The 27,820-nt window shown below is 46.0% G+C and overlaps 1 protein-coding gene across 3 annotated transcripts in view; it reads right to left on the reverse strand.

Moving 5' to 3' along the window:
• Nucleotides 1-27,820, reverse strand: part of fgf13a (fibroblast growth factor 13a) — a 745,108-nt gene that overhangs the window by 693,283 nt on the left and 24,005 nt on the right. For 2 of the 3 annotated variants that reach the window (XM_060832388.1, XM_060832393.1), the window contains exon 2: nt 26,298-27,145. In XM_060832388.1, coding sequence (XP_060688371.1) covers nt 26,298-26,346 — 49 coding nt within the window. In that variant the 5' untranslated portion in view covers nt 26,347-27,145. Of the gene's footprint in view, nt 1-26,297; nt 27,181-27,820 lie in introns of those variants that run through there. The other variant, XM_060832389.1, reaches the window with a different exon arrangement.

The following is a 27,820-nucleotide window of genomic DNA, read 5'->3' on the forward strand; positions in this document are numbered from 1 at the left end:
ATTTTATAAACCTCTATAAGGTGACCCTTTCAGCCTCCAACACTCCAGGGAAAGGAGTCCCAGCCTTTGCAGCCACTCCTTATAACTCAGTCTCTGCAGTCTTGATGACATCCTGGGAAGTCTGTCTTGCACCCTTTTCCCCTGTTTTCTGTATACAGATCATGGCAATGGAAAGCAGGGTATGAGGATTTGACCCCCAACTCAGAATGTTCACCTCTTCTGTCAGACAGATTTGTGAATGCACGGCTTGCACAGTAACATGGAGCTACACATCCTCTGCTTATCATAAAAACCTGCTGCCTTGTTCCTATTCCAGTCAAATCCACTTCAAACATTCCTGATGAACAATTCATTAGCCTGTCCCTGTCACTTGAATCTGATCCCCTAGGGTTGCTCAAAGACATCATCCTGATGCAATATTTATATCCATTAAATGAACAATTAACAGACTGTGTTTGCAATAGTCAGAGGGAGGTACAAGCTGCAGACTCTGCATCAGACTCCACACCACTGACTTCAAGATAAAGGAAGAGGCTATGCATAGCGAAAGAATTACATCTACAAATGATGAGTTCATCCTGAGGCTGAGGAGAAATATGTAAACCTTCTCTCTTGTGGTATTGGAGGTAATGTATTGACGTGAACTGGTTGGCAGACAGGCAACAGAGAGTTGGAATAAACGGGTCCTTTTCAGAGTGGCAGGCAGTGATACATGGGGTACCGTAGGAATCAGTGCTGGGACCCCAGCTGTTCACAATGTACATTAATGATTTGGATGAAGGAATTGAATGCCATATCTCTAAACGTACAGATGACACTGAGCTGGGTGGCAGTGTGTGCTGTGAGGAGGATGCTGAGGGGCTGTGAGGTGAGTTGGACAGACTGGCAGAGTGGGCAAATACTTGGCAAATGTAATACGACTTGAATAAATGTGAGGTTATCCACTTTGGTCACAAAAACAGGAAGGCAGATGATTATCTGAATGGTGACAGTTTAGGAAAAGGTGAGGTGCAATGAGACCTGGGTGTCTTGGTGGAACATTCATTGAGGGTTGGTATACAGGTGCAGCAGGCAGTGAGGGAAGCTAATGGCATGCTGGCCTTCATAGTGAGAGGATTGGAGTATCAGGGTAAGGATGCCTTGCTGCAGTTATACAGGGCCTTGGTGAGGCCACACCTTGTGTACTGTGTGCAGTTTTGATCTCCTAGTCTGAGGAAGGACATTCTTGCTTCTGAGGGAGGCCAGCAAAGGTTCACCAGACTGATTCCCGGGATGGCAGGACTGACATATGAGGAAGGACTGGATCGACTGGGCTTGTATTCACTGGAATTTACAAGAATGACGAGGGGGGATCTCATAGAAACATCTAAAATTCTGAAGCAACTCTGGACAGGCTAGATGTGGGAAGAATGTTCCCGATGTTGGAGAAGTCGAGACCTAAGGGTCACAGTCTAAGAATAAGGGGTAAGCCATTCAGGGCTAAGATGAGGAAGAACTTCCACAATCAGAGAGTTGTGAGGCTGTGGAACTCTCTCCCACAGGAAGATGTTGGGGCCAGTTCACGCAATAAATTCAAGAGGGAGCTGGACGTGTTTCCTATGGCTAAAGGGATCATGGTGTACGGGGAGAGGGTGGGAGTGGAATAATGAGATTACATGATCATATTAAATGGTAGGGTAGGCTCGAAGGGCTGATTGGCCTCCTCCTGCAGCTACTTTCTATGTTTAACTTTGAACATGTGCAAACAAAATTAAATAAACAAGCAACTGTCAGTCAAATAATTTTCCCTCGTCTTATTATAGTTGCATCATAAACACGTCACCTTTAACAATCATGGTTTTTGCCAAAGAAAGTAGCGATCTAATTGTAAGGCAGGAACTAGATGAGGAGGAGGCCATTTGGCCCTCTTTGGTCTTGTTTCACCACCAGTCGATGGTTGTTCTGCATCAAAAGCCCATTCACCCAAACTAACATACTTCATTTATCTGCTTCCTGGGACGTTTAACAATATTAAATCAGCCATAAGCTGCTGTAACAGCAATTGAAGTATTCTTGTTACCCAGTTATAGATATTTTCCAAATTAACCAGCTCAGAGTTATTATGATCACGTGGGACTTGAACCTGGACTCTCTGGTTCAGAGATAGGGACACCAATACTGCTCCACAATAGCCCTACATACGAAAGTCTAGATATTTTCCCCTAATCAAACTGCTCAGAAATGCTGTCATCTACCTCTGGTAGACAGACAGGAGGCTGGGGGAACACAGTAAGCCAGGCAGCATCAGCAGGTGCAGGAGTCGACATTTCGGGTCTAACCCTTCCTCAGGACCGGGGTTTGGTGTAGGGTGAGCTGCAGATAAAGGGGGAGGTGGGAGAAGGGTGGTGAAGTAGGGATAGGTGAAGACAAGTAGAGGTCCCATTGACCAACCAGGTCATACCCTTTACCTGTTTTTACCTATCGCCACTTCCCCACCCTGCCCCCACTACCCCCTTTGTCTGCAGCTCCCCCTTACACCACCCCAGTCCTGAAAAAGGGTTACACCCAAATCATCGACTTCTCCACCTCCTGGTGCTGCCTGCCTTACTGTGTTCCTCCAGCCTCCTGCCTGTCCCTCCTGATGCTGCCTGCCTTGCTGTGTTCCCCCAGCCTCCTGCCTGTCCCTCCTGATGTTGCCTGCCTTACTGTGTTCCCCCAGCCTCCTGCCTGTCCCTCCTGATGCTGCCTGCCTTGCTATGTTCCCCCAGCCTCCTGCCTGTCCCTCCAGATGCTGCCTGCCTTGCTGTGTTCCCCCAGCCTCCTGCCCGTCCCTCCTGATGCTGCCTGCCTTGCTGTGTTCCCCCAGCCTCCTGCCTGTCCCTCCTGATGCTGCCTGCCTTGCTATGTTCCCCCAGCCTCCTGCCTGTCCCTCCAGATGCTGCCTGCCTTGCTGTGTTCCCCCAGCCTCCTGCCTGTCCCTCCTGATGCTGCCTGCCTTGCTGTGTTCCCCCAGCCTCCTGCCTGTCCCTCCTGATGCTGCCTGCCTTGCTGTGTTCCCCCAGCCTCCTGCCTGTCCCTCCTGATGCTGCCTGCCTTGCTGTGTTCCCCCAGCCTCCTGCCTGTCTATCTTGGATTCCAGCATTTGCAGTGTTTTTTTGCCTCATCTACCTCTGGAGCAGGTAGGACTGGAAACTGGGTCTTCTGGCTCAACGGTGGGTGGCATTGTGGCTAGTACTGCTGCCTCCCAGTGCCAAGGGCTTGGGTTCAATTCCAGCCTCATGCAACTGACCGTGTGGAGTTTGCACATTCTCCCCGTGTCTGAGTGAGTATCCTCCCACAATCCAAAGATGTGTAGGTTCGGTAGATTGGCCATGGAACATGTCGTTACTTGGTAGAGGGTTAGGTGTAGGTGGGATACTCTTTGGAGGATTGGTTAAGTGTGATGGGCTGAATGGCCTGTTTCCACAATGTAGGGGTTTTATGATGACCACTGTGCCATGGAAGCACTCTGTTACCTAATTAAAAGGTTGTTTAAATTTCTTTAAACATCAGCCTACTGCATCTAAGATAAAACACACAGAGAAAAGACCTCAGCAGGTCAGCTGACACCAGCTGGGCCAATGATTCGGGTGCAGGCTTCCCATTGGAATTGGCAATGGATCCACACATGAACTGTAAACACATCCGTTCTCCCGGCAGGTACTGACTGACCTGCTGAGTGTTTCCAGCAGTCTCACTCCTGGCTCCATGACTTCCAGCTGCAGGCGTGCCTCATGTCAGAATACTTGGCGTGCCAATCTCCACAGACAGTTTGCGTTGCTGTGAGCGTCTGAGTGCCCAGAACTGAGTGAGCACACCGCCCACCTTTTCCCCATCATGACAGCAGCTTCCAGCCAGGTTCACATGAGACGAAACAATCGCCATTTACAGTCATTTCCACATCATGCCTTGATGCCATTGTGAACGATATCGACACTGTCAACAATCAGAACTAATTCCCAAAAAAAATCAAAGGCCACATTTGGTCGCATTTTCAGAGCTTGTTGCTCGATTAAATCACTTGTTCATTTGGATATTATAAATGCCGGGAGTTATGTCAGAACATGTCCTTCATTACAGTGTTTTTTTTTGGCTGGCTCTCAAGCTGAAGTGACAGAGTATTTATTTTTGGTACAACCTCCCCTTTAGCAAGAAAGCTTTCCAGAGAAAAAATAATTGATGAATAAGTAAACAGTTGATTTCTGCCAGTGAACAAACAGGTCATAGTTGCTGTGCCTCTCTCTCATGTGGTTATTCAGGCATTATCATCGAAAACCATTCCTGTGTATATATCACTGAAAGTGAGAATGGAGGGGAACATCTAAACATGGGGAGGTCACAGCATATTTCTTAATTTCTTCCTTTCAACATGATTCCATTAATGTATTGGTCCAAAACAACACAAAAAAGAAATCATAGAAACATGACTGTCCCATTCAGCACCTCCTGCCTGTAACGCCACACAATCGTGAACAATCTGGACTCATAGAATCCCTACAGTGTGGAAACAGGCCTCCAGCCCATCGGGTCTACACCAACACTTCAAAACTATCCCACCCAGACCCACCCTCCCCTGTAACCCTGCATTTCCCATGGTTAGTCCACCTCGCCTGCACATCCCTGGACACTGTAGGCAATTTAGCCTGGCCAATCTACCTTAAACTGTGCATCTTTGGTCTGTGGGAGGAAACTGGAGCACCCAGAGGAAACCCTCGCAGACACAGGGACAACGTGCAAACTCCACCCAGACAGTCACCCAAAAGTTAAGTTGAACCCAAGTCCCTGGTGCTGAGAGGCAGCAGTGCTAACCACTGAGCCACTATTGAGGGAAATCCATATCCCTCTATTGACCAATCAAACAAACATCTTGTCTCTTGCAGGGGAATGTTCTAGATTCCTAAACCTTTTTGGTTACAGGCTAGTACCCTTGAACACTTGCCTGATTTGATGAGCATGGCTTCTTGCTCTGGATTCTTCCACTAACAGAAACCATATCTCGCTACTGACCCCATTAAATCCTAATGTCATTTTATACTCATTGATGTTCACAACCAAGGGGAATATTTAACACACTTCATCACAAAAGCAAAATACTGCAGTGGCCGGAAAGCTGAAATGAAAACAGAAAGCATTGGAAAAACTCAGTAGGTCTGATAGCATCTGCAGAGAGAAACAGAGTTAATACTTCAAATCCAATATAATTCTTCTACAGAAGAACAGTCACATTGGATTCAAAGCATTAAGTCTGCTTTCTCTTTTCACAGATGCTGCCAGATCTCTGACCTTTCTCTGTTTTTAACTTGTACTTTTTACATGTGACAAAGCATTTTTTGCCTTAAATTAATGTTACTGATGTTTGTTTAATTATAATTACACATGGGTCACCTGAGAACAGGGGTGGAATCGAGCATGGGGTGGAATCTTCTGCTGTTTTAAGTGTCTGAGGAACTGAAGCTATTTCCAGATCAGTGAATGGGTCATCTCTTCAGTGAGTGTTCACTTGGAGATGGGGAAGGTCTGCACACCCAAAATGAAGGACAGTGCTGGTGTGAAGGTGGGTGCTGTCGATCTCTGTAGAGAGCAGCTGAAGATGCAGGTTTGACAGTCTAATGCTCCTGTCCAACATTCTCTCAGGGAGCTGTGTGCAGCCCAAGTGAATCCAGGTCTTCACCTTGGTTGAGGGAAGACCTGAGGGTTGCTCCTCCTTGCCCTCAAAATTAAAGCCACATGCAGCTCTTAGGTGTCTGCATTTCCTGTTCCGCACTTGTCTCTGGTAAGTGGGTGAGATACAGACAAAACTGGGCTCGCCTGTGACCCCAGCAACATCTCAGAATCTTCAAAAAAGGGGAATTAATTTCTTCAAGCAATGCTTCCACTGAGTCTCTGCCGATGTGGAATGTTGGATCAGGCGTAGATCTAATCTGGGGGCCAGCGAACCTTTCCTTCAACTAAACCACATCACAGCGCCTTGTCCAAAAGAAACACAAACCACATCACTGCTGGTCTGCTGAACACCCAATATCAGGCAACACTCATCCCATTGACCACTGGCCTGTCTGACCGACAGGAAAGTTAGAGAAACCGGAAAGGGCAAAATACTCACTCCCTCTCAGCCATGGCTCATCATATTAACCCAGCCAACCTAAACAAAATTACTGCAGGTAACTATGACAAAATGTTCCTAAAATAAGAACAGGAAATACAGGAATGTGAGAGGTAGGATTCACACCCAAGATATGAAACCGCCTTTTTCTCTGTTTGCAGGTGCTGACTTCTCTCGCTTTTTGCAATCCCTCTGGATTGCTTTGAGATTTTACTTTACTCTCCTTCTCAGCGTCATCCCTCACCTGCGACCTGGTGACTCTCAGGTTACACCCATCACCAATCATTTCTCTCTGATGAGAAAGTAGCCTTATGTTCCTCTGGGACTAGGGCAACTTTACCTTAATCACAAAAATATTGAAATACCTCTTTTATCCTTTCAAATCCTTCTTTGACATTTTTCTGTTTGCATAGCTCTTCTCTTCTCTGTCAACCCACCTAAAAGTTAATCTTCTCTTTCAACTGTGCTCAGGTTAATCTCCAGCATAAAGATTTACCAGTTTATCGCCAACATAAAGATATACTGGTTAATCTCCATCATGAAGTTATACCAGTTAATCTCCATCATAGAGATTTACAAGGTAATCTCCAACATAAATATTTACCGGTTAATCTCCAACATAAATCTATACCGGTTAATCTCCAGCATAAAGATTTACAGAGTAAACTACAGCATAAAGGTATACCGGTTAATCTCTGGTGTAAAAATATACCGGTTAATCTCCGGTATAAAGATTTACCGGATAATCTCCTGCATAAAGATTACCTGGTTAATCTCCTGCATAAAGATTTACCGGTTAATCTCCGATATAAAGATTTACTGGTTAATCTCCAGTGTAAAGAAATACCAAGTAATTTCCATCATAAAGATTTACTGGGTAATCTCCACTGTAAAGATATACCAGCTAATCTCTGGCGTAAAGAGTTACTGGGTAATCTTTGCTGAAGTGAGACCACAGGAGTTTGTAACTAGTCACAAACAAGATTTCTTCACAAATCCATCATAACCTGAAACAAATTGCCAACAGGATTACAGTAATCTGACTCTAACATTGATCAAAGCCCCTCGCTCTATCTCCCTTGCCCTTTTGCAGTAATTCATGAATCCTTGCCAGATCTCGTCAGAACCAGTTGGGTCAATGCCGAAAAGTGCAGTGCTGGAAAAGCACAGCAGGTCAGGCAGCATCTGAGGAGCAGGAGAGTCAATGTTTTGAGCATAAGCCCTTCATCAGGAATGTCCAGACTTCCACTGGAAATGCCATAATCCCAAAGCAGCAGCTACATTAACAGAAATCAGTTTTACTCCATTGCTAACAAACCTGTTTACAGCGTCACTGTTGGGGATGAACTTGCAAGACCTTGAAATATAAGCAAAGTATTGTAGCTGTTGGAAATGTGGAATAAAAACAGAGAATATCAGAGAAACTCAGGTCTGGCAGCATCAGTGGAGAGAGAAAGTCGGGTGGCACAGTGGCTCAGTGGTTAGCACTACTACCTCACAGGGTCAGGGTCACAGGTTCGATTCCATCCGCGGGTGACTGCTTGTGTGGAGTTTGCACATTCTCCCATGTCTACATGGGTTTCCTCTCACAGTCCAAACATGTGCAGGTTGGGTGAATTGGCCATACTAAATTACCCATAGTGTTCAGGAATGTGTAGGTTGGGTGCATTAGTCAGGGGTGAATATCAGGTAGGGGAATGGGTCTGGGTGGGTTACTCTTCAGAGGGTCAATGTAGACATGTTGGGCAGAAAGGCCTGTTTCTTCACTGCAAGGAATCTAATCTAGAAACAGAGTTAATGTTTTGAGTATGGTATGAGTCTTCAGAACAGAGGGAGGCTGGAAACATGGTGATTTTGTGCCGTTGAAGTTGTGTGGAGCAGGAGCGAATGGAACAGAGAGTGAGGGAGCTGAGAGAAAAAGGCAAAGTGTTGATAGTGTTGAGAGGAGTTGTATAGCTGGAGAATAGGTGTTAATAGCAGAAAATAAGTCCACTCTTCAGGACTCAACATTGAGCTTAACAACCTCAGGTCAGAAACTTTCTCCCCCATCTTTATTGCACCCAGCTCTACCATGAAGATCGGGGTAAATATTTATTCAATTTCTCTACCATTTCCTGGCTTGTCATTATTATTTCACCAGCCTCATTCTCTAAGGGCCTTATGTCACAATGCCCTCTCTCTTCATTTTCATATGGGCAAAGAAACATTGACTGTGCATTTTACATTAATTGTTAGTTTGCCCTCATTGTTTGTTTTCTTCCCCTTTTGGTCTTTGTGTTTTGGTCACCAAATCTCCACAGTTTAAAAAGAGGGCATTCGGCCCATACCAATCCTCCAAAGAGCATCCCATCCAGACCCAGACCCCTACCCTGTCCCATTAACCATGGCCAATCCACATAACCTGCACATTCCTTAACACAATGGGAAATTTCTCTTGGCCAATCCACCTTAACCTGCACATCTTTGGACTGTGAGAGGAAACCAGAGCACACAGAGGAAACCCCCGCAGACACGGGGGAAGTGTGCAAACTCCACATTCCTTGAGGGTGGAATCGAACTGTGATCCCTGATGCTGTGAGGTAGCAGTGCTAGCCACTGAGCTCACTGAATGGCAGAGCAGACCTGATGGGCCGAATGGCCACTTCTGCTCCTATATTTTATGGTCTTATGCTTTTAACTTCCCCATGCAGAGCTGTTCCTGCTGTCATGCAGGCACTGGAGAATGTGTACAAAAGGATGGTCACAAAACTGACAGCTGCAGTTGTCAGAAGAGACACTTCTATCTTTGAAATGGGAAGACTAGGAGCGACCTGCTACAGGGCTTTTGAAAGTACATAAAGAGGATTTGCACCTGTGTGAAAACACAAGTACAAGCTGGTTAATAATAACTCCAACAGGGAAATGAAGAAAAATTTCCATATCAGAGAGTGTTTTGTATGTGGAATTCGGTGGGAAGTGTTTGAGGCATATATTTCAACAGAAAAGTAAATGAGTACCTGAGAGAAAATAGAGAGGCTGTGTAAAAATCCCATTTTGTGAATGAGAAAATCAGTTTAATAACTAATTTCTAAGTGTACCATCGCATTGAAGTCACTTTATAAAATGAAGCCTACAAAGACAGTAAAGAGGAACTTTCATATCCCAAGAATTTTTCACAACCTCAGGACAATTCACAGCTTATAAGTTGTCTTTGAAATTTACTCACTGATGTAAAGTAAGAAGTAAGGCAAAATCTTAAACACAGCAAAGTTATTTAAGGAGTAAGTATTGGATGGAATAACGAGGGAATACTCCACTCTACTCCCCTTCTGCACTTCAAAATAATACCATGGGAATCTTTTCCCATGCACCTGACAGGAGACGTAAAGAGGGCCTCAGCTTAATATTTATCTGAAAGAGTCAATATCAGAGAGATTGAGGGGATTTGCAAGCAATACAATGAAGACAACGTCATCTTTGACATAATTTAGAGTTTAAAGGATCATAGCCAACAAGGAAAATCTTGTCTATTTCTGATAAAGATCACAAATGTACCTACACCTGCCATTGGGAGGATGTTGAAAGAGTTCAGAGAGGATTTACAGGGATGCTTCCAGGGTTGGAGGATTTGAGCTACAGGGAAAGACTGAATATGCTGGAGTTGTTTTCCCTCGAGTGTCAGAGGTTGAGGTTTATAAAATCATCAGGGGCATGGATACGGTGAATAGTCAATTATTCACCCTCCGAATCCAAAATTAGAGGGCAGTGATTTAGGGTGAGGGGGGGAAATAATATAAAAAGGGCCTAAGGGGTAACTTTATCAAGAAGGAAGTGATGCATGAGTGGAATAAGGTGCCCGAGGAAGTGGTGGAGGCTGGTGCAATGACAGCATTTAAAAGGCATCTGGATGGCTATATGAATAGGGAAGGTTTAGAAGGATATGGGCCAGGTTGGACTGGATTAATTTAGGATACATGGTCGGCATGTACGAGTTGGACCAAGCGGTCTGTTCCCATGCCATACATCTCTATGACTCTATGACATGTGCAAACATATGACTTAACAGGAGGGGTAGACCACTCTGCTACACCTTGATGTGATGGTAACTGAGCAGGTCTGGCAGCATCTGTGAAGAAACATCAGAGTTAATGTCTCAGGTCTGCTGACCCGTCCCAGTTCTGATGCTGCCAGACCTGCTGAGCTTTTTCAACAATTTCTGTTTTTATTTCTGATTTACAGCATCAGCAGTTCTTTCAGTTTTTATTTTGCTCTACATCTCTGTCCTACTTCCAATAACTTGTCACCCGTTTCTTGTTGAAGAGTTTTGTGTAAGGTTTTCACCTGAGGAGGGGACTGGGTTCTGTGCCATTGCAGTTTTCTTTAGCTTTGAGCTTCACCTCCATGTTATGAATAGTGCAATTACAGTTTTATTTGTATTACAATAAAACGAGGTGTGCAAACTGGAAAGTGGAAGACATTGCTGATGTTCTTATTCCAACACTGGGCACTAGCACAGGTCACTGGTGATTCAGGATGAATGCTGAGTAGAAATTTCAGGCCGACAGAACGGAATATACTCTATGGTGAAGCACTCAAGTGCTCTAAGTATGTGTTTGCTTCACTTCTGTTCCAACGCTGTGTTTATCATTTCACTGTGTCACTCTGTCTGTAAAATGTCATAACATTTCTTGAATTTAACTTGGCCAAACTTCATTGTTTAACTTGTCACCTACTAATTTCCTCTTACATTTGACCTACGTCATCCAGATGTGACAATAAACCCAAACCCTGTCCACTCTCTCGAGTAAGACATCAAAGATTTCACAGCTTCTGTTTCGATAAGTGAACAAGGAATTCTCCTCAGTCTCTAGCCAATACCTTCCATTAACCAAAGCCAACTCAATAGAATATCTGATCTCCAACTTCACTAATTGTTACCTGCAGACAAATCTGACAGTAACTACTAGCTACAGAACTCAAAACGACTCACTGAATGTACATATAAAAAGCTAGGAGTAATGACAAGTCCAACATCATTTTTCATTTGCAAAGTAAACAAATCCCAATAACAAACAAAGACGGAAATTGCTGGAGAAACTCAGCAGGTGTGGCAGCAGCATCTGTGGAGAGAGAAACTAATTATGTTTCAAGTCCAGTAAACCTTCTTCAAAATACAAACTCTGTTTTCTGTCCCCACAGATGCTGCCACACCTGCTGAGTTTCTCCAGCAATTTCTGTTTTAGTTTGTTTTACATCTCTAGCATCTGCAATTCTGTGTTTTAATTTAGTAAATAAGTCCTAATACAGACTTTGAATCTCAATAAAGTTAACCTGCAGCAGCTAATGTGTATTCATTCCACTTTGCTCTTTACTGCATTTATTGCGCTCTTCCTGGAGGAAGATGATTTCTTTCCCAGTTCTAAATCCCATTCACACATTTCAAAGCGATGAGCCACCAGTGGCACACTGATGCTGGCTCTGTAATGTTACTTCAGAGTTCCTGTAATGAGGTTGCAACCAATAGCAAATGTTAATGATTCAAATAAGTCAGAAAGAATAAATGAGTGCAGGTTGAGTTTACGATAGTACCCAGGTGGCATCACATTCAGATTGAACTCAAGAGGTTTGGAACAAAATGATTCATGACTGAAATAAGCTTTTTATTCAGAGTAACTGACAGAAAGGAACTGTCAAGTTTTTTAACCCTTTAAGGTTTTGGTAAAGATTATCACCCTTTTTTATTTCAGTCAATTAAGTTTTGTCAATATAACACAGAAACTGCAGCAGTCAGCTTGCACACTGCAAGCTCCCAGGCTGGGGTAAGGACCATACTGGAGGAGAAAGTGAGGTCTGCAGATGCTGGAGATCAGAGCTGAAAATGTGTTGCTGGAAAAGTGCAGCAAGTCAGGCAGCATCCAAGGAACAGGAAATTCGACGTTTCGGGCTTATGCCCTTCTTCAGGAAAGGCTTATGCCCGAAACGTCGAATTTCCTGTTCCTTGGATTCTGCCTGACCTGCTGCGCTTTTCCAGCAACACATTTTCAGTAAGGACCATACTGTCTGTTACCCCTGTATAATGCTGGTTGAGGATTGGCTAGGACACAAGGGCAGACTTTTCCTCCACCTCTTTAAAATAATGTTGGAGGGTTTGTTCAACCTACTGCCAACAGTGCAGCAGCCCTGCAGTGCTGGCATGAGAATGTTTATCTGGATTTTGTGCTCAAGTCATACAGTCATAGAAATATACAGCATGGAAACAGACCCATCTGTCCAACTCGTCCAAGCGACCAGATATCCAAATTAATCTGGTCCCATTTGCCAGCACTTGGCCCATATCCCTCTAAACCCTTCCTATTCATATACCCATCCAGATGCCTTTTAAATGTTGTAATTGTACCAGCCTCCACCACTTCCTCTGGCAGCTCATTCCACACACGTACCACCCTCTGAGTGAAAAAGTTGCCCTTTAGGTCTCTGTTATATCTTTCCCCTCTCACCCTAAACCTATGCCCTCTAGTTCTGGACTCCCGGACTCCAGGGAAAAGACCTTGTCTATTTACCCTAATCATGATTTTATAAACCTCTATAAGGTCACCCCTCAGCCTCTGATACTCCAGGGAAAACAGCCCCAGCCTGTTCAGCCTCTCCCTGTAGCTCAGATCCTCCAACCCTGACAACATCCTTTTAAATCTTTTCTGAATCCTTTCAAGTTTCACAACATCTTTCCGATAGCAAGTCTCTCAAGTGGGCTTTTAAAACATAACCTTTTGACTCAAAACAGGGAATACGGCCCAGTGAACCCATGTTCCAGTGACTACAATAGGAACCATTTGAACGGTTACTGATAATGGAAACCAGGGGATATCAGGTCAGACTCCCTGATTATTTTCCTCTCTCAGTTTTCCTGAAGTCTGTCCTGGGTGGCCAGATATTTCCAGCCTTACATTTAAGGCAGAAGTTAAAATGATCCAATTTATTCTCAGGGTCGTGTTTTGTGGACGCGTAGCAGCCTTTGTTTTTACTTTCAGATGTTGTATCTGTTCAGTAACTGCACTAATGTGGCCTTTCAGAAGTTTAACATGTTAAAAATGCTAGCCGTAATCAGAGCATGCAGCTCAAATTTAAAAGATTGCAAGTGTTGACACCAATCCAGCAGCTGAGTTTTCATCACAATGAACATCAATGTTTCAACATTGTTATCGAATCTCCCTTCCTGTAATACATGTGTCAAACACAGTCCTGATGACAGTGATTGCAGTATGTAATACATAGCATTTGAGTAACAGGTAAGTTTCACAAGGGGCTGCGAGGCGAGGAATTCCTTTCTGTCCCTGTTATTATAAACATTTAACTATGAAAGAACAGCTGGACCCTGGTTGCTAGTCAGTATGGTATTAATTTGCAGTTATGACAGACAGTCTGACCCCAAAACATTAACCTGTATTTTAGCTGCAGATGTTAATCTTTCTGGTGCAAATTTCCAGCATTTCAGGAAAATAACGATGAAAAAAAGGCCATTTGACCTCTCAATGATGTCCTGCCTTTATTCAGAGCTGATCTGTGATCCAACTCCTTTTAACCAGTGTTAACCCTGTCACTTCATAGCTTGGTACATCATAAATCTATCTATTTCAGGTTGGAAATGAATAACTGATCTTTAAGGTAACTTTTGGCAGAAGAGACCTCCACATTCCTTCCACTATACATGCGGGAAACTACATGCTCTCTTTTTGCTATTTTCCTGCCTGGATCTCCAAGATCCATGCACAGCAGCAACATCTGAAACTGGAACACAGATTTGAGGATGGTATTGGCATAATGTTGACCAAAAGCAGATACTCAGAGAATACCCAGGTAACAGCACAGACAGAGGGTACCCAGGTGACTGCACAGACAGAGGGAACCCAGGTAACTGCACAGATAGAGAATTCCAGGTAAATGCACAGAGAGAGACTCTCAGGTAAGTGCGCAGATGGAGAATCCCAGGTAACTGCACAGATAGAGAGTCCCAGGTAAATGCACAGAGAGAGAGTACCCAGGTAACTGTACAGATAGAGAGTACGAGCTAACTGCGCAGAGAAAGAATCCCAGGTAATTGCGCAGATAGAGAGTCCCAGGTAACTGCACAGATGGAAAGTCCCAGGTAACTGCGCAGATAGAGAGTACGAGCTAACTGCGCAGAGAAAGAATCCCAGGTAACTGCGCAGATAGAGAGTCCCAGGTAACTGCACAGATAGAGAGTCCCAGGTAACTGCACAGATAGAGAGTGCCAGGTAACTGCGCAGATAGAGAGTCCCAGGTAACTGCACAGATAGAGAATCCCAGGTAACTGCACAGAGAGAGAGTACCCAGGTAACTGCACAGATGGAGAATCCCAGGTAACTGCGCAGATAGAGAGTACCCAGGTAACTGCGCAGATAGAGAGTGCCAGGTAACTGCGCAGATAGAGAGTCCCAGGTAACTGCACAGATAGAGAGTCCCAGGTAAATGCACAGAGAGAGACTCTCAGGTAACTGCGCAGACAGAGAATCCCAGGTAACTGCACAGATAGAGAATCCAAGGTAAATGCACAGAGAGAGAGTGCACAGGTAACTGCACAGATGGAGAGTCCCAGGTAACTGTACAGATAGAGAGTACCCAGTTTAGTGCACAGATAGAGAGTACAAGCTAACTGCGCAGAGAAAGAATCCCAGGTAACTGCGCAGATAGAGAGTCCCAGGTAACCGCAGAGATAGAGAGTGCCAGGTAACTGCACAGATAGAGAATCCCAGGTAACTGCACAGATAGAGTCCCAGGTAACTGCAGAGATAGAGAGTCCCAGGTAACTGCGCAGATAGAGAGTACCCAGGTAACTGCGCAGATAGAGAATCCCAGGTAACTGCAAAGATAGAGAGTCCCAGGTAACTGCAGAGATAGAGAATCCCAAGTAACTGCAGAGATAGAGAGTCCCAGGTAACTGCACAGATAGAGAATCCCAGGTAACTGCACAGATAGAGAATCCCAGGTAACTGCACAGATAGAGAGTCCCAGGTAACTGCACAGATAGAGGATCCCAGGTAACTGCACAGATAGAGAGTCCCAGGTAACTGCACAGATAGAGGATCCCAGGTAACTGCACAGACAGAGAGTCGAAGGTAACTGTGCAGATTGAGAATCCCAGGTAACTGCACAGATAGAGAATCCCAGGTAACTGTGCAGATAGAGAGTACCCAGGTAACTGCGCAGATAGAGAGTCCTAGGTAACTGCACAGATAGAGAATCCCAGGTAACTGCACAGATAGAGAGTCGAAGGTAACTGTGCAGATAGAGAATCCCAGGTAACTGTGCAGATAGAGAGTATCCGGGTAACTAGGTAAAAACAATGACTGCAGATGCTGGAAACCAGAGTCTGTGTTAGAGTGTTGCTGGAAGAGCACAGCAGTTCAGACAGCATCTGAGGAGCCGGAAAATCAACGTTTTGGGTAAAAGCTCTTCATCAGGAATAGAGGCAGAGAGCCTGAAGGGTGGAGAGGCAAAAGAGAGGAAGGATGGGTGTGGGGAGAAAGTTGCATAGAGTACAATGGGTGAATGGGGTGGGGATGGAGGTGATAGGTCAGAGAAGAGGATGGAGTGGATAGGTGGAAAGGAAGATAAGCAGATAGGACAAGTCATGAGGTCAGTCCTGAGCTGGAAGTTTGGAACTGGGGTGAGGTGGGGTGAAGGGGAAATTAGGAAACTGGCGAAGTCCACATTGATGCCCTGGGGTTGAGGTGTTCCGAGGCGGAAGATGAGGCGTTCTTCCTCCAGGTGTCGGCTGGTGATAGAGCAGCGGTGAAGGAGGCCCAGGACCTCCATGCCCTCGGCAGAGTGGGAGGGGCAGTTGAAATGTTGGGCCATGGGGCGGTGTGGTTGATTGGTGCAGGTGTCCTGGAGATGTTCCCTAAAGCGCTCTGCTAGGAGGTGCCCAGTCTCCCCAATGTAGAGGAGACCGCATCGGGAGCAATGGATTCAATAAATGATATTAGTGGATGTGCAGGTAAAACTTTGATGGATGTGGAAGGCTCCTTTGGGGCCTTGGATGTAGGTGAGGGAGGAGGTGTAGATGCAGGTTTTGAAATTCCTGCAGTGGCAGGGGAAGGTGCCAGGAGTGGATGGTGGAGACCATGGACCTGACCAGGAAGTCACGGTGGGAACGGTTTTACGGAAAGTGGATGGGGTGGGGAGGGAAATATATCTCTGGTGGTGGGGTCCGTTTGGAGGTGGTGGAAAGGTCATCGGATGATTTGGTTTATGCGAAGGTTGGTAGGGTGGAAGGTGATCACCAGGGGCATTCTGTCCTTGTTCCGGTTGGAGGGATGAGTAACTGCAGAGATAGAGAGTCTCACCCAACTGCACAGATAGAGAATCCCAGGTAAATGCACAGGTAGAGAGTCACAGGTAACTGCAGAGATACAGGGTGCCAAGGTAACTGCAGAGATAGAGGGTACCCAGGTAACTGCAGAGATGGAGAGTCTCAGGTAACTGCACAGATAGAGAGTCCCAGGTAACTGCGCAGATAGAGAGTCCCAGGTAACTGCACAGATAGAGAGTACCCAGGTAACTGCGCAGATAGAGAGTACCCAGGTAACTGCACAGATAGAGAGTACCCAGGTAACTGCGCAGATAGAGAGTCCCAGGTAACTGCACAGATAGAGAGTACCCAGGTAACTGCGCAGATAGAGAGTACCCAGGTAACTGCGCAGATAGAGAGTCCCAGGTAACTGCACAGATAGAGAGTCCCAGGTAACTGCACAGATAGAGAGTACCCAGGTAACTGCGCAGATAGAGAGTACCCAGGTAACTGCGCAGATAGAGAGTCCCAGGTAACTGCACAGATAGAGAGTCCCAGGTAACTGCACAGATAGAGAGTACCCAGGTAACTGCGCAGATAGAGAGTACCCAGGTAAATGCACAGATAGAGAGTCCCAGGTAACTGCACAGATAGAGAGTACCCAGGTAACTGCGCAGATAGAGAGTCCCAGGTAACTGCACAGATAGAGAGTCCCAGGTAACTGCGCAGATAGAGAGTACCCAGGTAACTGCGCAGATAGAGAATCCCAGGTAACTGCACAGACAGAGAGTCCCAGGTAACTGCACAGATAGAGAGTACCCAGGTAACTGCGCAGATAGAGAGTCCCAGGTAACTGCACAGATAGAGAATCCCAGGTACCTGTACACACAGAGAGTGCCAGGTAACTGCACAGATATAGAGTCTCAGGTACCTGTACACACAGAGAGTCCCAGGTAACTGCACAGATAGAGAGTTCCCAGGTAGCTGCACAGATAGAGAGTCCCAGGTAACTGCACAGATATAGAGTACACAGGGAAATGGGGTTAGTGTGGGTGGACATTTTTGTCGACATGGACCAGTTTAGACTGAAGGGCCTGTTGGACTCGCTACATGCAGGACAGACCAGGTTAGCTTGCTGGTTTCCTGGCCTAAAGGATATGAGAGACCCAGTTGGGTTGGTCGATGACAGTTCTCCTGGAGGAATTTCTGAGTTTTTTTTTAATCTTCAATTTTCTTTTAACTTATTGCATTCAAACTCCATTAGCTACATTGGTGGGATTTGAACACAGATCCTCAGAAATGTCTGAAATGTGATCCTTGATTTCTCCTCACAGATGCTGCCTGACTTCGTGAGCTTTTCCAGCAATCTTTGCTTTTGTTGCATCAGAAATTTAACCTGGGCCTTTGCTTTACTCGCCCAGTGACGTTACCATTAACACAACCCCTTGAAAGCTGTCATCAGATTCGGCCTTAACCTGCTGAAACTCACGAAAAACAACTATTTGTACAATCTTGCTTCATAGCTTAGTGTTTGGAGGTCCGATATTCCAGTAAACGTATGCTGCACTTCCTCAAAGTGGGAATGTTGCTAAACAAAGAGACCTTGGAGTGAAGGTTCATAGCTCCTTGAAAGTAGAATTACAGGTAAATAGGATTGCGAAGGAGGCATTTGGTTAGCTTTCCTTTATTGGTCAGAGCATTGAATGTCCAAATTGGAAGGTCATGTTGCGGCTGTACAGGACATTGGTTAGGTCGCTTTTGGAATACTGTGTGCAATTCTGGTCTCCTTCCTATCGGAAGGATGTTGTGAAACTTGAAAGGGTTCAGAAAAGATTTACAAGGATGTTGCCAGGGTTGGAGGATTTGAGCTACAGGGAGAGACTGAACAGGCTGGGGCTGTTTTCCCTGGAGCTGAGGGGTGATCTTATAGAGGTTTATAAAATTATGAGGTAGCATGGATAGGATAAATAGACAAAGTCTATTTATGTGTATATGAATAGAAAGGGGTTAGAGGGATATCGTCTAAATGCTGGCAAATAGGACTGGATTAATTTAGGAGATCTGTTGGCATGGACGGGTTGGACTGAAGGGTCTGTTTCCATGCTGTTTTGCTGTATGATTCTATGACTGTATATAGCCCTCTGCAGGTGTGGTTCTCAGAGCTGTTCACAGTAGTTCAGGTGTGCTCTAAACAGAGTTGGTACAGCTGTACTGGTTCCATTACTGGACTGGTAGTTTAAACACATACATTAGCGATCCAATAAAACGTGAGTTCCAATTGCTCCCAGAGCTGACCATCAGGAAATAAACAAACTGATATTTGTAAACCACAAAGCTGCTGAATTGCTGTAACAACACAATTAGCTCGCTATTGTCCTTAAAGGAAGAAAACCTGCTATCCTTGCACAGCCTAGTGTCCCAGAGCTGGCATCTCAGCAGATCCAGTAAGTCAGACAGTATTAACACACTGTATGGACTAAGTTAAAAATCACACAACACCAGGTGACAGTCTAACAGGTTTATTTGGAAGCACTAGCTTTTGGAGCGACGCTCCTTCTTCAGGTGGTTGTCGTGTATGGACTAAGACAGTTTAAGAAGAAGGCTCATTACCCCTGTCTCAGGGTAAATAGGGAGTGAACAATACACATCAGCATTGCGAATACGAATTAAACAAATATTCCCATTACATAATCAGCCTCAGTCATCACCCCGACCCTTACTTCCATCACAATGTTAAACTGCCATTCTTAAACCACCACCATCTTCAAACATCTGCCTCTCTGAAGTTCCCTTGCTTCTTCACTTCCATGTGACTCTCCCCTTTCATTCAAAACAACAAAACAGACGACAGACGGGAGGTGGAAGAGCTGGAAAAATGGTGCACTGAGAACAACCGAGCTCTCAATGCCGGCAAAACCAAATAACTCATTGACTTTCCGTGGGATGTTACTCATGCCCCCCTACACATTAACAGCACAGAGGTGGAACGAGTGGAGAGTGTCAAGCTCCTGGGAGTGGTCATCCACAACAAGCTTTCTTGGACACTTCATGTGGACGCACTGGTTACAAAAGCCCAACGATGTCTCTTCATCCTCAGACAGCGGAGGAAACTTGGCGTGACGGTGAATATCCTTGTTCACCTTTATAGGTGCGCCATCGAGAGCATTCTGTCTGGATGTATCACTACCTGGTCTGGCAACTGTACCATTCAAGATCGGAGACGGTTACAGAGAGTGGGGAACTCGGCCCAGACAATCACAAAGGCCAATCTCCCATCTACAGAATCCATCTACCAGGCCCAGTGTCAAGGAAAGGCCACCAGCATTCTCAAAGATCCATCCCACCCTGGCAATGTTTTTCTACAACCTCTACCATCGGGGAGAAGGTACAGAAGCCCGAACACACGCACCAGCCGGTTTCAAAACAGCTTCTACCCTAGTGTTCTTAGAAGCACGGTGGCACAGTGGTTAGCACTGCTGCCTCACAGCGCCTGAGACCCGGGTTCAATTCCCGACTCAGGCGACTGACTGTGTGGAGTTTGCATGTTCTCCCCGTGTCTGCGTGGGTTTCCTCCGGGTGCTCCGGTTTCCTCCCACAGTCCAAAGATGTGCGGGTCAGGTGAATTGGCCATGCTAAATTGCCCATAGTGTTAGGTAAGGGGTAAATGTAGGGGTATGGGTGGGTTGCGCTTCGGCGTGGTCGGGTCGGTGTGGACTTGTTGGGCCGAAGGGCCTGTTTCCACACTGTAAGTAATCTAATCTAATATTGAACAGACTCACTTAACATTCGCCTGTACCTGTGTTTTTGTTTTTGCGCTGTTTCCCTATTATTTACTTATCTATGCTACTTAACTCTGTGATCTGCCTGTATTGTTCACAAGACAAAGCTTTTCACTGTGCCTCAGTACACGTGACAATAAATTCAATTCAATTCAATTCAAATCTGACACAGATTTAACCATTAGGTGTTCCCAGACCCTTCCAACAATGTGACACTCTCTGATCTTCTTTCTTATAAAAAGGGCTTGCATTTATACAGCGTTTATCATGACCTCTGTACATTTAAAGTGTTGGTATGATTGTAATCCAGAATCACACTTCCAGGTAGCAATGTAATGGCAACAGGAATGTTGTTTTGTGACCTCTCGAAGCCCAGTGGTTTACAATAAAAATGTGGGAGACATGTACAAAGATGAACGTGCAATCATTATTAGATTATACGCAGGTCCACAGCTGGACTGTTAACCTGCACGTCACCTCCACACTCGCTGCTTTGGCCTGTCCAGTACATCCAACATTTTTACTTTGCTGGTTGTGTAAGAATTATTTTCATTCTTTCAGAACCCACCAGCTGGGGCATTATGGTCTGGAAGGCATTGCCTGAAAGGGTAGTGAATTTGGATAATGACTTGAAAAGGAAGCAATTGTAGGGTGATGGCGATAGAGTGGTGGAGCAGCACTAATGGGAACAGCTGTTTCTGAGAAAGTCTCGTCTGGACGTTTCCTCATTTCTGCAAATTCATCATGAATGCATCAAACAAAATCAAACAGGGAAGGTTTCCAGAAGCTGAAATATCTGAATTACAACCTTTGAATTTTAAAACTTCAAAAGGTCACTAAAGTAAAATGATGACAGTAAACTAATAATCATTGACAGCAACAACTTACATTTACATAACACCTTTAACCTAGGAAAATTCACATCCCTTCCCCCACCCAGCCCAGACATGACACGATTTACTTAACCAACCCAAATTTGTCACTAAGGGGCAAATTTAAATGAGCGATCAAATCATTGCTCAAACAAATTTTAAGGAATGTCTTAAAGGCAAATAAATAGATAGACAAAGAGTCTAAAGCATGGCTACAAAAGATGGAAAAATTAAAATCAGAGACAGAGGAAGGGCCAGATTCAGAAGATTGTAGTGTACGGAACCTGGCAGAATATCCTTTTTACAACACTTCAGCTGGAACTGCTATACCATCAAGAAGTACCTGCTCAGATTTGATGAACGTTTGAGACATATAGGAGGTCTCAAGATGATTTCCATCTGGTCTTCACTGGTCCAAATGCTAGTAAATCCTCTCAAGGGAGGAATGTCTCAGGGATCTCTCCCCAGCAAGTTCCCGAGATGCCTACATGGCCTACATGGCCAGACAAGATTCAACCAAACACTGACACCCATCCTTGGCCTCCTCCATTACCAAAACAAACCACATCTCCTATTGGAGGAACAACTTATCTTCCGCCTGGGCTCCCTGTAGCCCAGAGGACTCAATATTAAGTTCTCCAATATCAAATAACCTCCTTCCCCAGACCCTGATTCCCTTCCCAGCCCCTCCCCCTCCCTTCCACTCCTCCCAGCCACCAACTAGATTCATTCCTCCCATTGATCAAGCAGGCCGTACCCACTACCTGTCCACACCTATCCCTACTTCACCACCCTGCCCCCTTCTCCCCCTTTATCTGCTCCCCCGTCACCCACCCCCAACCCTGAAGAAGGGTCACACCCAAAACGATGACTTCTCCACCTCCTGATGCTGCCTGCCTTGCTGTGTTCCCCTAGCCTCCTGCCTGTCCCTCCTGATGCTGCCTGTCTTGCTGTGTGCCCCCAGCCTCCTGCCTGTCCCTCCTGATGCTGCCTGCCTTGCTGTGTGCCCCCAGCCTCCTGCCTGTCCCTCCTGATGCTGCCTGCCTTGCTGTGTTCCCCCAACCGCCTGCCTGTCCCTCCTGATGCTGCCTGCCTTGCTGTGTTCCCCCAGCCTCCTGCCTGTCCCTCCTAATGCTGCCTGCCTTGCTGTGTTCTCCCAACCTCCTGCCTGTCCCTCCTGATGCTGCCTGCCTTGCTGTGTTCCCCCAGGCTCTTGCCTGACCCTGCTGATGCTGCCTGCCTTACTGTGTTCTTCCAGCCCCCTGCCTGTCTACTTTAGATTCCAGCATCTGCAGATTTTCTTTGTCTCTAACACATCACCCCATGCAAGACTGTACACCCTCATACAGATACACACTCTGTCTGACACACACGCACAGTCATGCACATACACAAAGCCACACAAACTCTCTCATACATGCTTTCATCACACACATACAGCAAGAAATCCTTTCAAATTGATCTAACAGAGTCATTACCCCACTGAGCATTTATATGCTTCCATCACACTCAGCTTTACCAGACCTGTGCCATTGGGGCAGAGGGTCAGGAAAGCTGACCCCTGAATCAGATTTCACCACACACAGTAGTCCTGGAGATGAGGATAATACATCACCCATTTGGTTATCTCAGTTGACTGAATGAATGCTTCGTGAAGCAGAAAAATGCCGATGATGTGGGCTCAATTCCTGCACTGGCTGAAATCACCTTGAGGGTCTCTCCTCAATCTCTCTCTCTGCCTGAGATTAAATCACCAACAGTAGTGTGTCTCACTAAGGTGCGGGCAGTCCTGACTTTACTTAATATATCGCATAAACCTTGTTGACTGTTCTTAAGTATGCAAATATAATTGACATTTAAGTGATGGAGAGTGAGAGACAGGATAACTCAGGGAGAAAAGAGAATGGAAATGAAGAGAGATGAAAGAGAGGAAGGGAGATAAAGAGAAATGAAAAAGAGGCAGAGAGACAATAACAGTGTAATCAAAATGTCTTAAATATTGTGGAATGGCTGAGAAAGCCTTATTTTTATCTCTCTATAAATAGTCTCTGCTATCTAAGGTGCATTTGGTTGGAGCAGGTGATAATTGTAGTCGAAGTAACAGAAATAAGATGGGACAATGCATATTTATGGATGAGTTTCTATTGCCCGGCAGGGAAATTGCTGCTAAAAATACCGTCACTGACTATGTCTAAGATGACACACAATTTGTTTTATTGATCATTGGAAGGCTGCACTCAAGACAAGCTTGAAACAGACGAGAAAAGAATCAGATGCACACAACAACAATTGTGACTGTATGTTGTTACTGGCTGAATTTTTAACATTATATATAAATAAATGTTGACAAAAATGTTTAAAGTAACATAATTGCTTTAAACAGCAAACCTGTTCTGCAAACTAGACTGTGTGTATTAATCTTGAGATATACATGTATTAATGTTGAAAATTTACACTCAGCTCCTCCTAGAAAGGATCAAATGTCCACAACAATGGTCAAAAGTTGCTTGATCAGATTGCTTTTTTGTCACAATGTATAAATGTAACTAACATGAGTTTAAATTTCATTGTGAGCATTAGATACGCACACACTCACTCCCATGCGCAGATACATACATAAACAGAGACACACAGATATACACAAACATGCACAGATGTGCATCCACAGCTGCACACAAATACACACAGCATACATAGATGTGCATACAGACATAGATGCATACGCAAACACACACAAACATATACAGACACACATATACAAACATGCAGGCACACACAAACTCACAGACACATATAAACTCATATATACGCAAACACAAATATACACATGCACACTCATACAGATACATGAACACACACAGATAAAACCTCTCACAATTGATCTAACAGAGTTATTACCCTTCTGGGCATTTATAAGCTTCCACCACACTCTGCTTTACCAATGAAATCTGCTCTTAGCATTGCAGCAGTTTCTTTTGCAGCCTTGTTCCATTGCGTGTTGTGTTTTGTTTGCAAGTCTCTGCCACTCTGGCCACCTCAGTTCCTTCCCGTTATGTGCATGGGGAATACCTGCACCAGTTCTGGATGAGGCAAACAGGCTTCAACTTGACAACTAGGTCATTGGGAGACAATTTGAATATTTTTAATGTCACTGCTGTACTCTGCAATTCCACACTTTGTACATCAGAACATACGAACCAGGAGCAGGAGTAGACCGTCTGGCCCCTCCAGCCTGCTCCAGCATTCAATCAGATCATGGCTGATCGTTTTGTTGCCTCATCTCCACCTACCCGCCCGCTCACCATGTGCCTTAACTCCTTTATTGTGCAAAAAAAATCTACCTTAGCTTTAAAAATGTTTACTGAAACAGCATCAACTACTCCCCCGGGCAGGGAATTCCATAGATGTTCAACCCTCTGGGTGAAGAAGTTCCTTCTCAGTTCAACCCTAAGTCGGCTCCCCCTCATATTGAGGCTATGCCCTTTTGGTCTAATTTCACCCACCAGTGGAAACATCCTCTCTACTTCCATCCTACCTATTCCCGCCAGAATTTTATATGCTTCTATAAGATCCCCCTCATTCTTCTGAATTCTAATGAAAATAATCCCAATCTACTCAACTCCAGAATCAACCTAGTGAACTCATCTGCATCCACTCCAGTGCCAGGACATCCTTTCTCAAGTAAGGAAATCAAAACTGCACACAGTACTCCAGGTGTGGCCTCACCATCATTCTATACAGCTACAACATAACCTCCCTGCTTTTAAACTCAATCCATTTTGCAACGAAGGACAAAATTCCATTTGCCTTCCTCATCACCTACAGTGCAACATTCTGCGATTCATAGACAAGGACACCCAGGTCCCTCTGCACAGCAGCTTGCTACAACTTCTTACCATTCGAGTAATAATCTTTGTTACTGTTACTCCAACCAGAATGGATGACCTCACATTTATTACCATTGTATTCCACCTGCCAGACCTTTGCCCACACACTTAAAGTAAATGCAGAACCAAAAATGACGTTCATATTCAAACAGTCTGCCTGCTCACATCTGCAAAACTGGGAGGGGCCGATGTAAAGCTTGATTCCTGGTCTCGTTAACCTCGGGAGGGTGAGCAGCGCTCCTGCCTGTGTTGGGGCCGCAGGTGCCTATCAGGTGATTAGCTGCATAATGTGCCCCAGCACAGTTTCACATCCTGTCTGCACACTGTCTGGTTGGGACCTCAGCTTGTAAGTGTGTGATGGTGACTGGTGATAATCAGCATCACACCTCAACATTCTGAGTGGAGGCTCCTGTGCATTGTGGTAGCATCCTTACTTCTGGGCAAAGGAGTGCTGCGCTCAAGTTCCACCTGCTCCAGAGGTGTAGAACACCTCTAAACAGGTTGTGTTTTTAAAAAATAACACATGTCCAGCTGACCCCCAAATGTTTAGTGACTATCAGACGAGCTGCCAAGAAGAAATAAACAGGAAAACTTCACAAGCTACAGCACTTCTTACATGGAGGCACCTTTTAAACATTTGTGGGTGGCATGTAGGCATTGATGGCTGGGCAAGTGTTGATTGCCTGTCCCCAATTGCCCTTCAAGAGACATTAAACCTGGTATCCATTCAGACTCCTGTAGGACCCTCACACACATTCCCATGTCTGGAGTTAGATTAAAATGTGAATCCAGTTTACACCAAGTTTCGCTCGTGATGCAGGTTTAATTCTGCAAAAGAGCATCAGCATCTTTCACCAAGCAGGTCAGTCTGGGGATCGGTAGATTCTTGTTCATTACAATCCCAGACTGTAGTAGAGAGAGAGACAGAGAGGGTGGCTCACAGACTCGATTCAATCTTAGGGGCAATAGCAAGCCTGTCTCTTCCCCTTGTCCACCTCGAGAGACAGACAGAAGCTGGGAAACTTGGCGTGGGAGTCCGGGACTTTCGGCTCATTCGGCTAGCGTTAGTTTCTGTCTGTCTGTCTCTCTCTCTCTCCTTTGTTCCCTGCCCCTTGCCTGCAGTAACTGGGGGAGATGCTCCGGCCCGGGAATGAGCTCTGGACCATCCCAGGCTCTGTCAGCCCTGAACAACCCAACACCGGGGGCAAAGTCAGCGCCTCGCAACCAGAAACCGAGCGGGTGGACAAGGATACACACTGTGGGGTCAGGAACCCCAGTCCCCTCCCAGCCCCGGAGACACAGAAAGATCCCAATAGCAGTGAGCACTCCGGCGGTGCAGCTCTCGGTTACCTTTGCTGGCATCCTTTTCTTCCTTGGCCCTTGTCACTTTTCCGCTCATAGATCCCAGTTTGGATGGTGATCCTCTCACAGAGATCCGAGAACAGGCAACAGCAACACAACAACAACAAATCCAAGGCGAGGGGGGTGCGGTGGGGTGGGGGTGCGGGCAGGCGGCGGGGTGTCAGACAGTCCCAGCTCACACACACACTCACACTGACACACTCAGGCACACACTCACACACACAGAGACTGACACACACACACACTGACACACACACTGACACACACAGACTGACACACTCAGGCACACACTCAGACACACAGAGACTGAGGCACACACTCAGACACACAGAGACTGACACACACACTCACACTGACACACACACTGACACACACAGGCACACACTCAGACACACTGACACACACAGAGACTGACACACACACAGAGACTGACACACTCACACACACACTGACACACACACAGAGACTGACACACACTCACACAGACACACACACACTCAGACACACACAGACACACGCACACAGACTGATAGACACACACAGACACACACACACACACAGACACACAGCTATACCCTGGGCAAGTGACACACACTAACCCAGACAGACACCCTGGCACACACTGGGACACAAGCCTGACACCCTGCCCCACCGACCCCAGGAGAGTGTAACTCCCCCGGACCCCTCGCCTTCCCGGCTGGTTCCGCTGCGGCGGAGCGGCGCTCCCGGTGCCTCGGCTCTCTCTCTCTCTGTGTGCCGGTCTCTCCCTGTCCCTCTCCCTGTCTGGGTCTGGGTCTGGGTCTGGCTCTGTGTCAGCGCAGTGCTGCCGGGGGAACCTGTCGGAGAGCAGAGCAGGAGCCGTGATGTGAATCAGACATGGTCCTCCCTCCCTCTCCCCAAACCACACACACACCCCCCGCGGTGACGCTCTGTCCCTCCCACTCCCAGGGTGACAGGACAGTGTGAACAACCCCCAACCCTCACCCCAATACCCCAACCCCAAACCTCCCCCACCCACCAATACCCCAACCCCAAACCTCCCCCACCCACCAATACCCCAACCCCAAACCTCCCTCACCCACCAATACCCCAATACCCCAACCCCAAACCTCCCCCACCCACCAATACCCCAACCCCAAACCTCCCCCACCCACCAATAACCCAATCCCAAACCTCCCCCACCCACCAATACCCCAACCCAAACCTTCCCCACCCACCAATACCCCAACCCCAAACCTCCCCCACCCACCAATACCCCAACCCCAAACCTCCCCCACCCACCAATACCCCAACCCCAAACCTCCTAACCACCAATACCCCAATACCCCAACCACAAACCATCTCCTGCCCACCAATACCCCAACCCCAAAATCCCCTGATAACCCAGATTATCCCACATCCTCACCCCAAAACCCCAATATCCCCATAACCCAAACCCCCAAACTCCCATACCCCAAATACTCCAATACCCTGACCCCAAACCCCAATACCTCAACCCCAAAACCCCCAAT

Source organism: Hemiscyllium ocellatum, chromosome 11 (genome assembly GCF_020745735.1).
Source record: "Hemiscyllium ocellatum isolate sHemOce1 chromosome 11, sHemOce1.pat.X.cur, whole genome shotgun sequence".
Lineage (NCBI taxonomy): Eukaryota > Metazoa > Chordata > Chondrichthyes > Orectolobiformes > Hemiscylliidae > Hemiscyllium > Hemiscyllium ocellatum.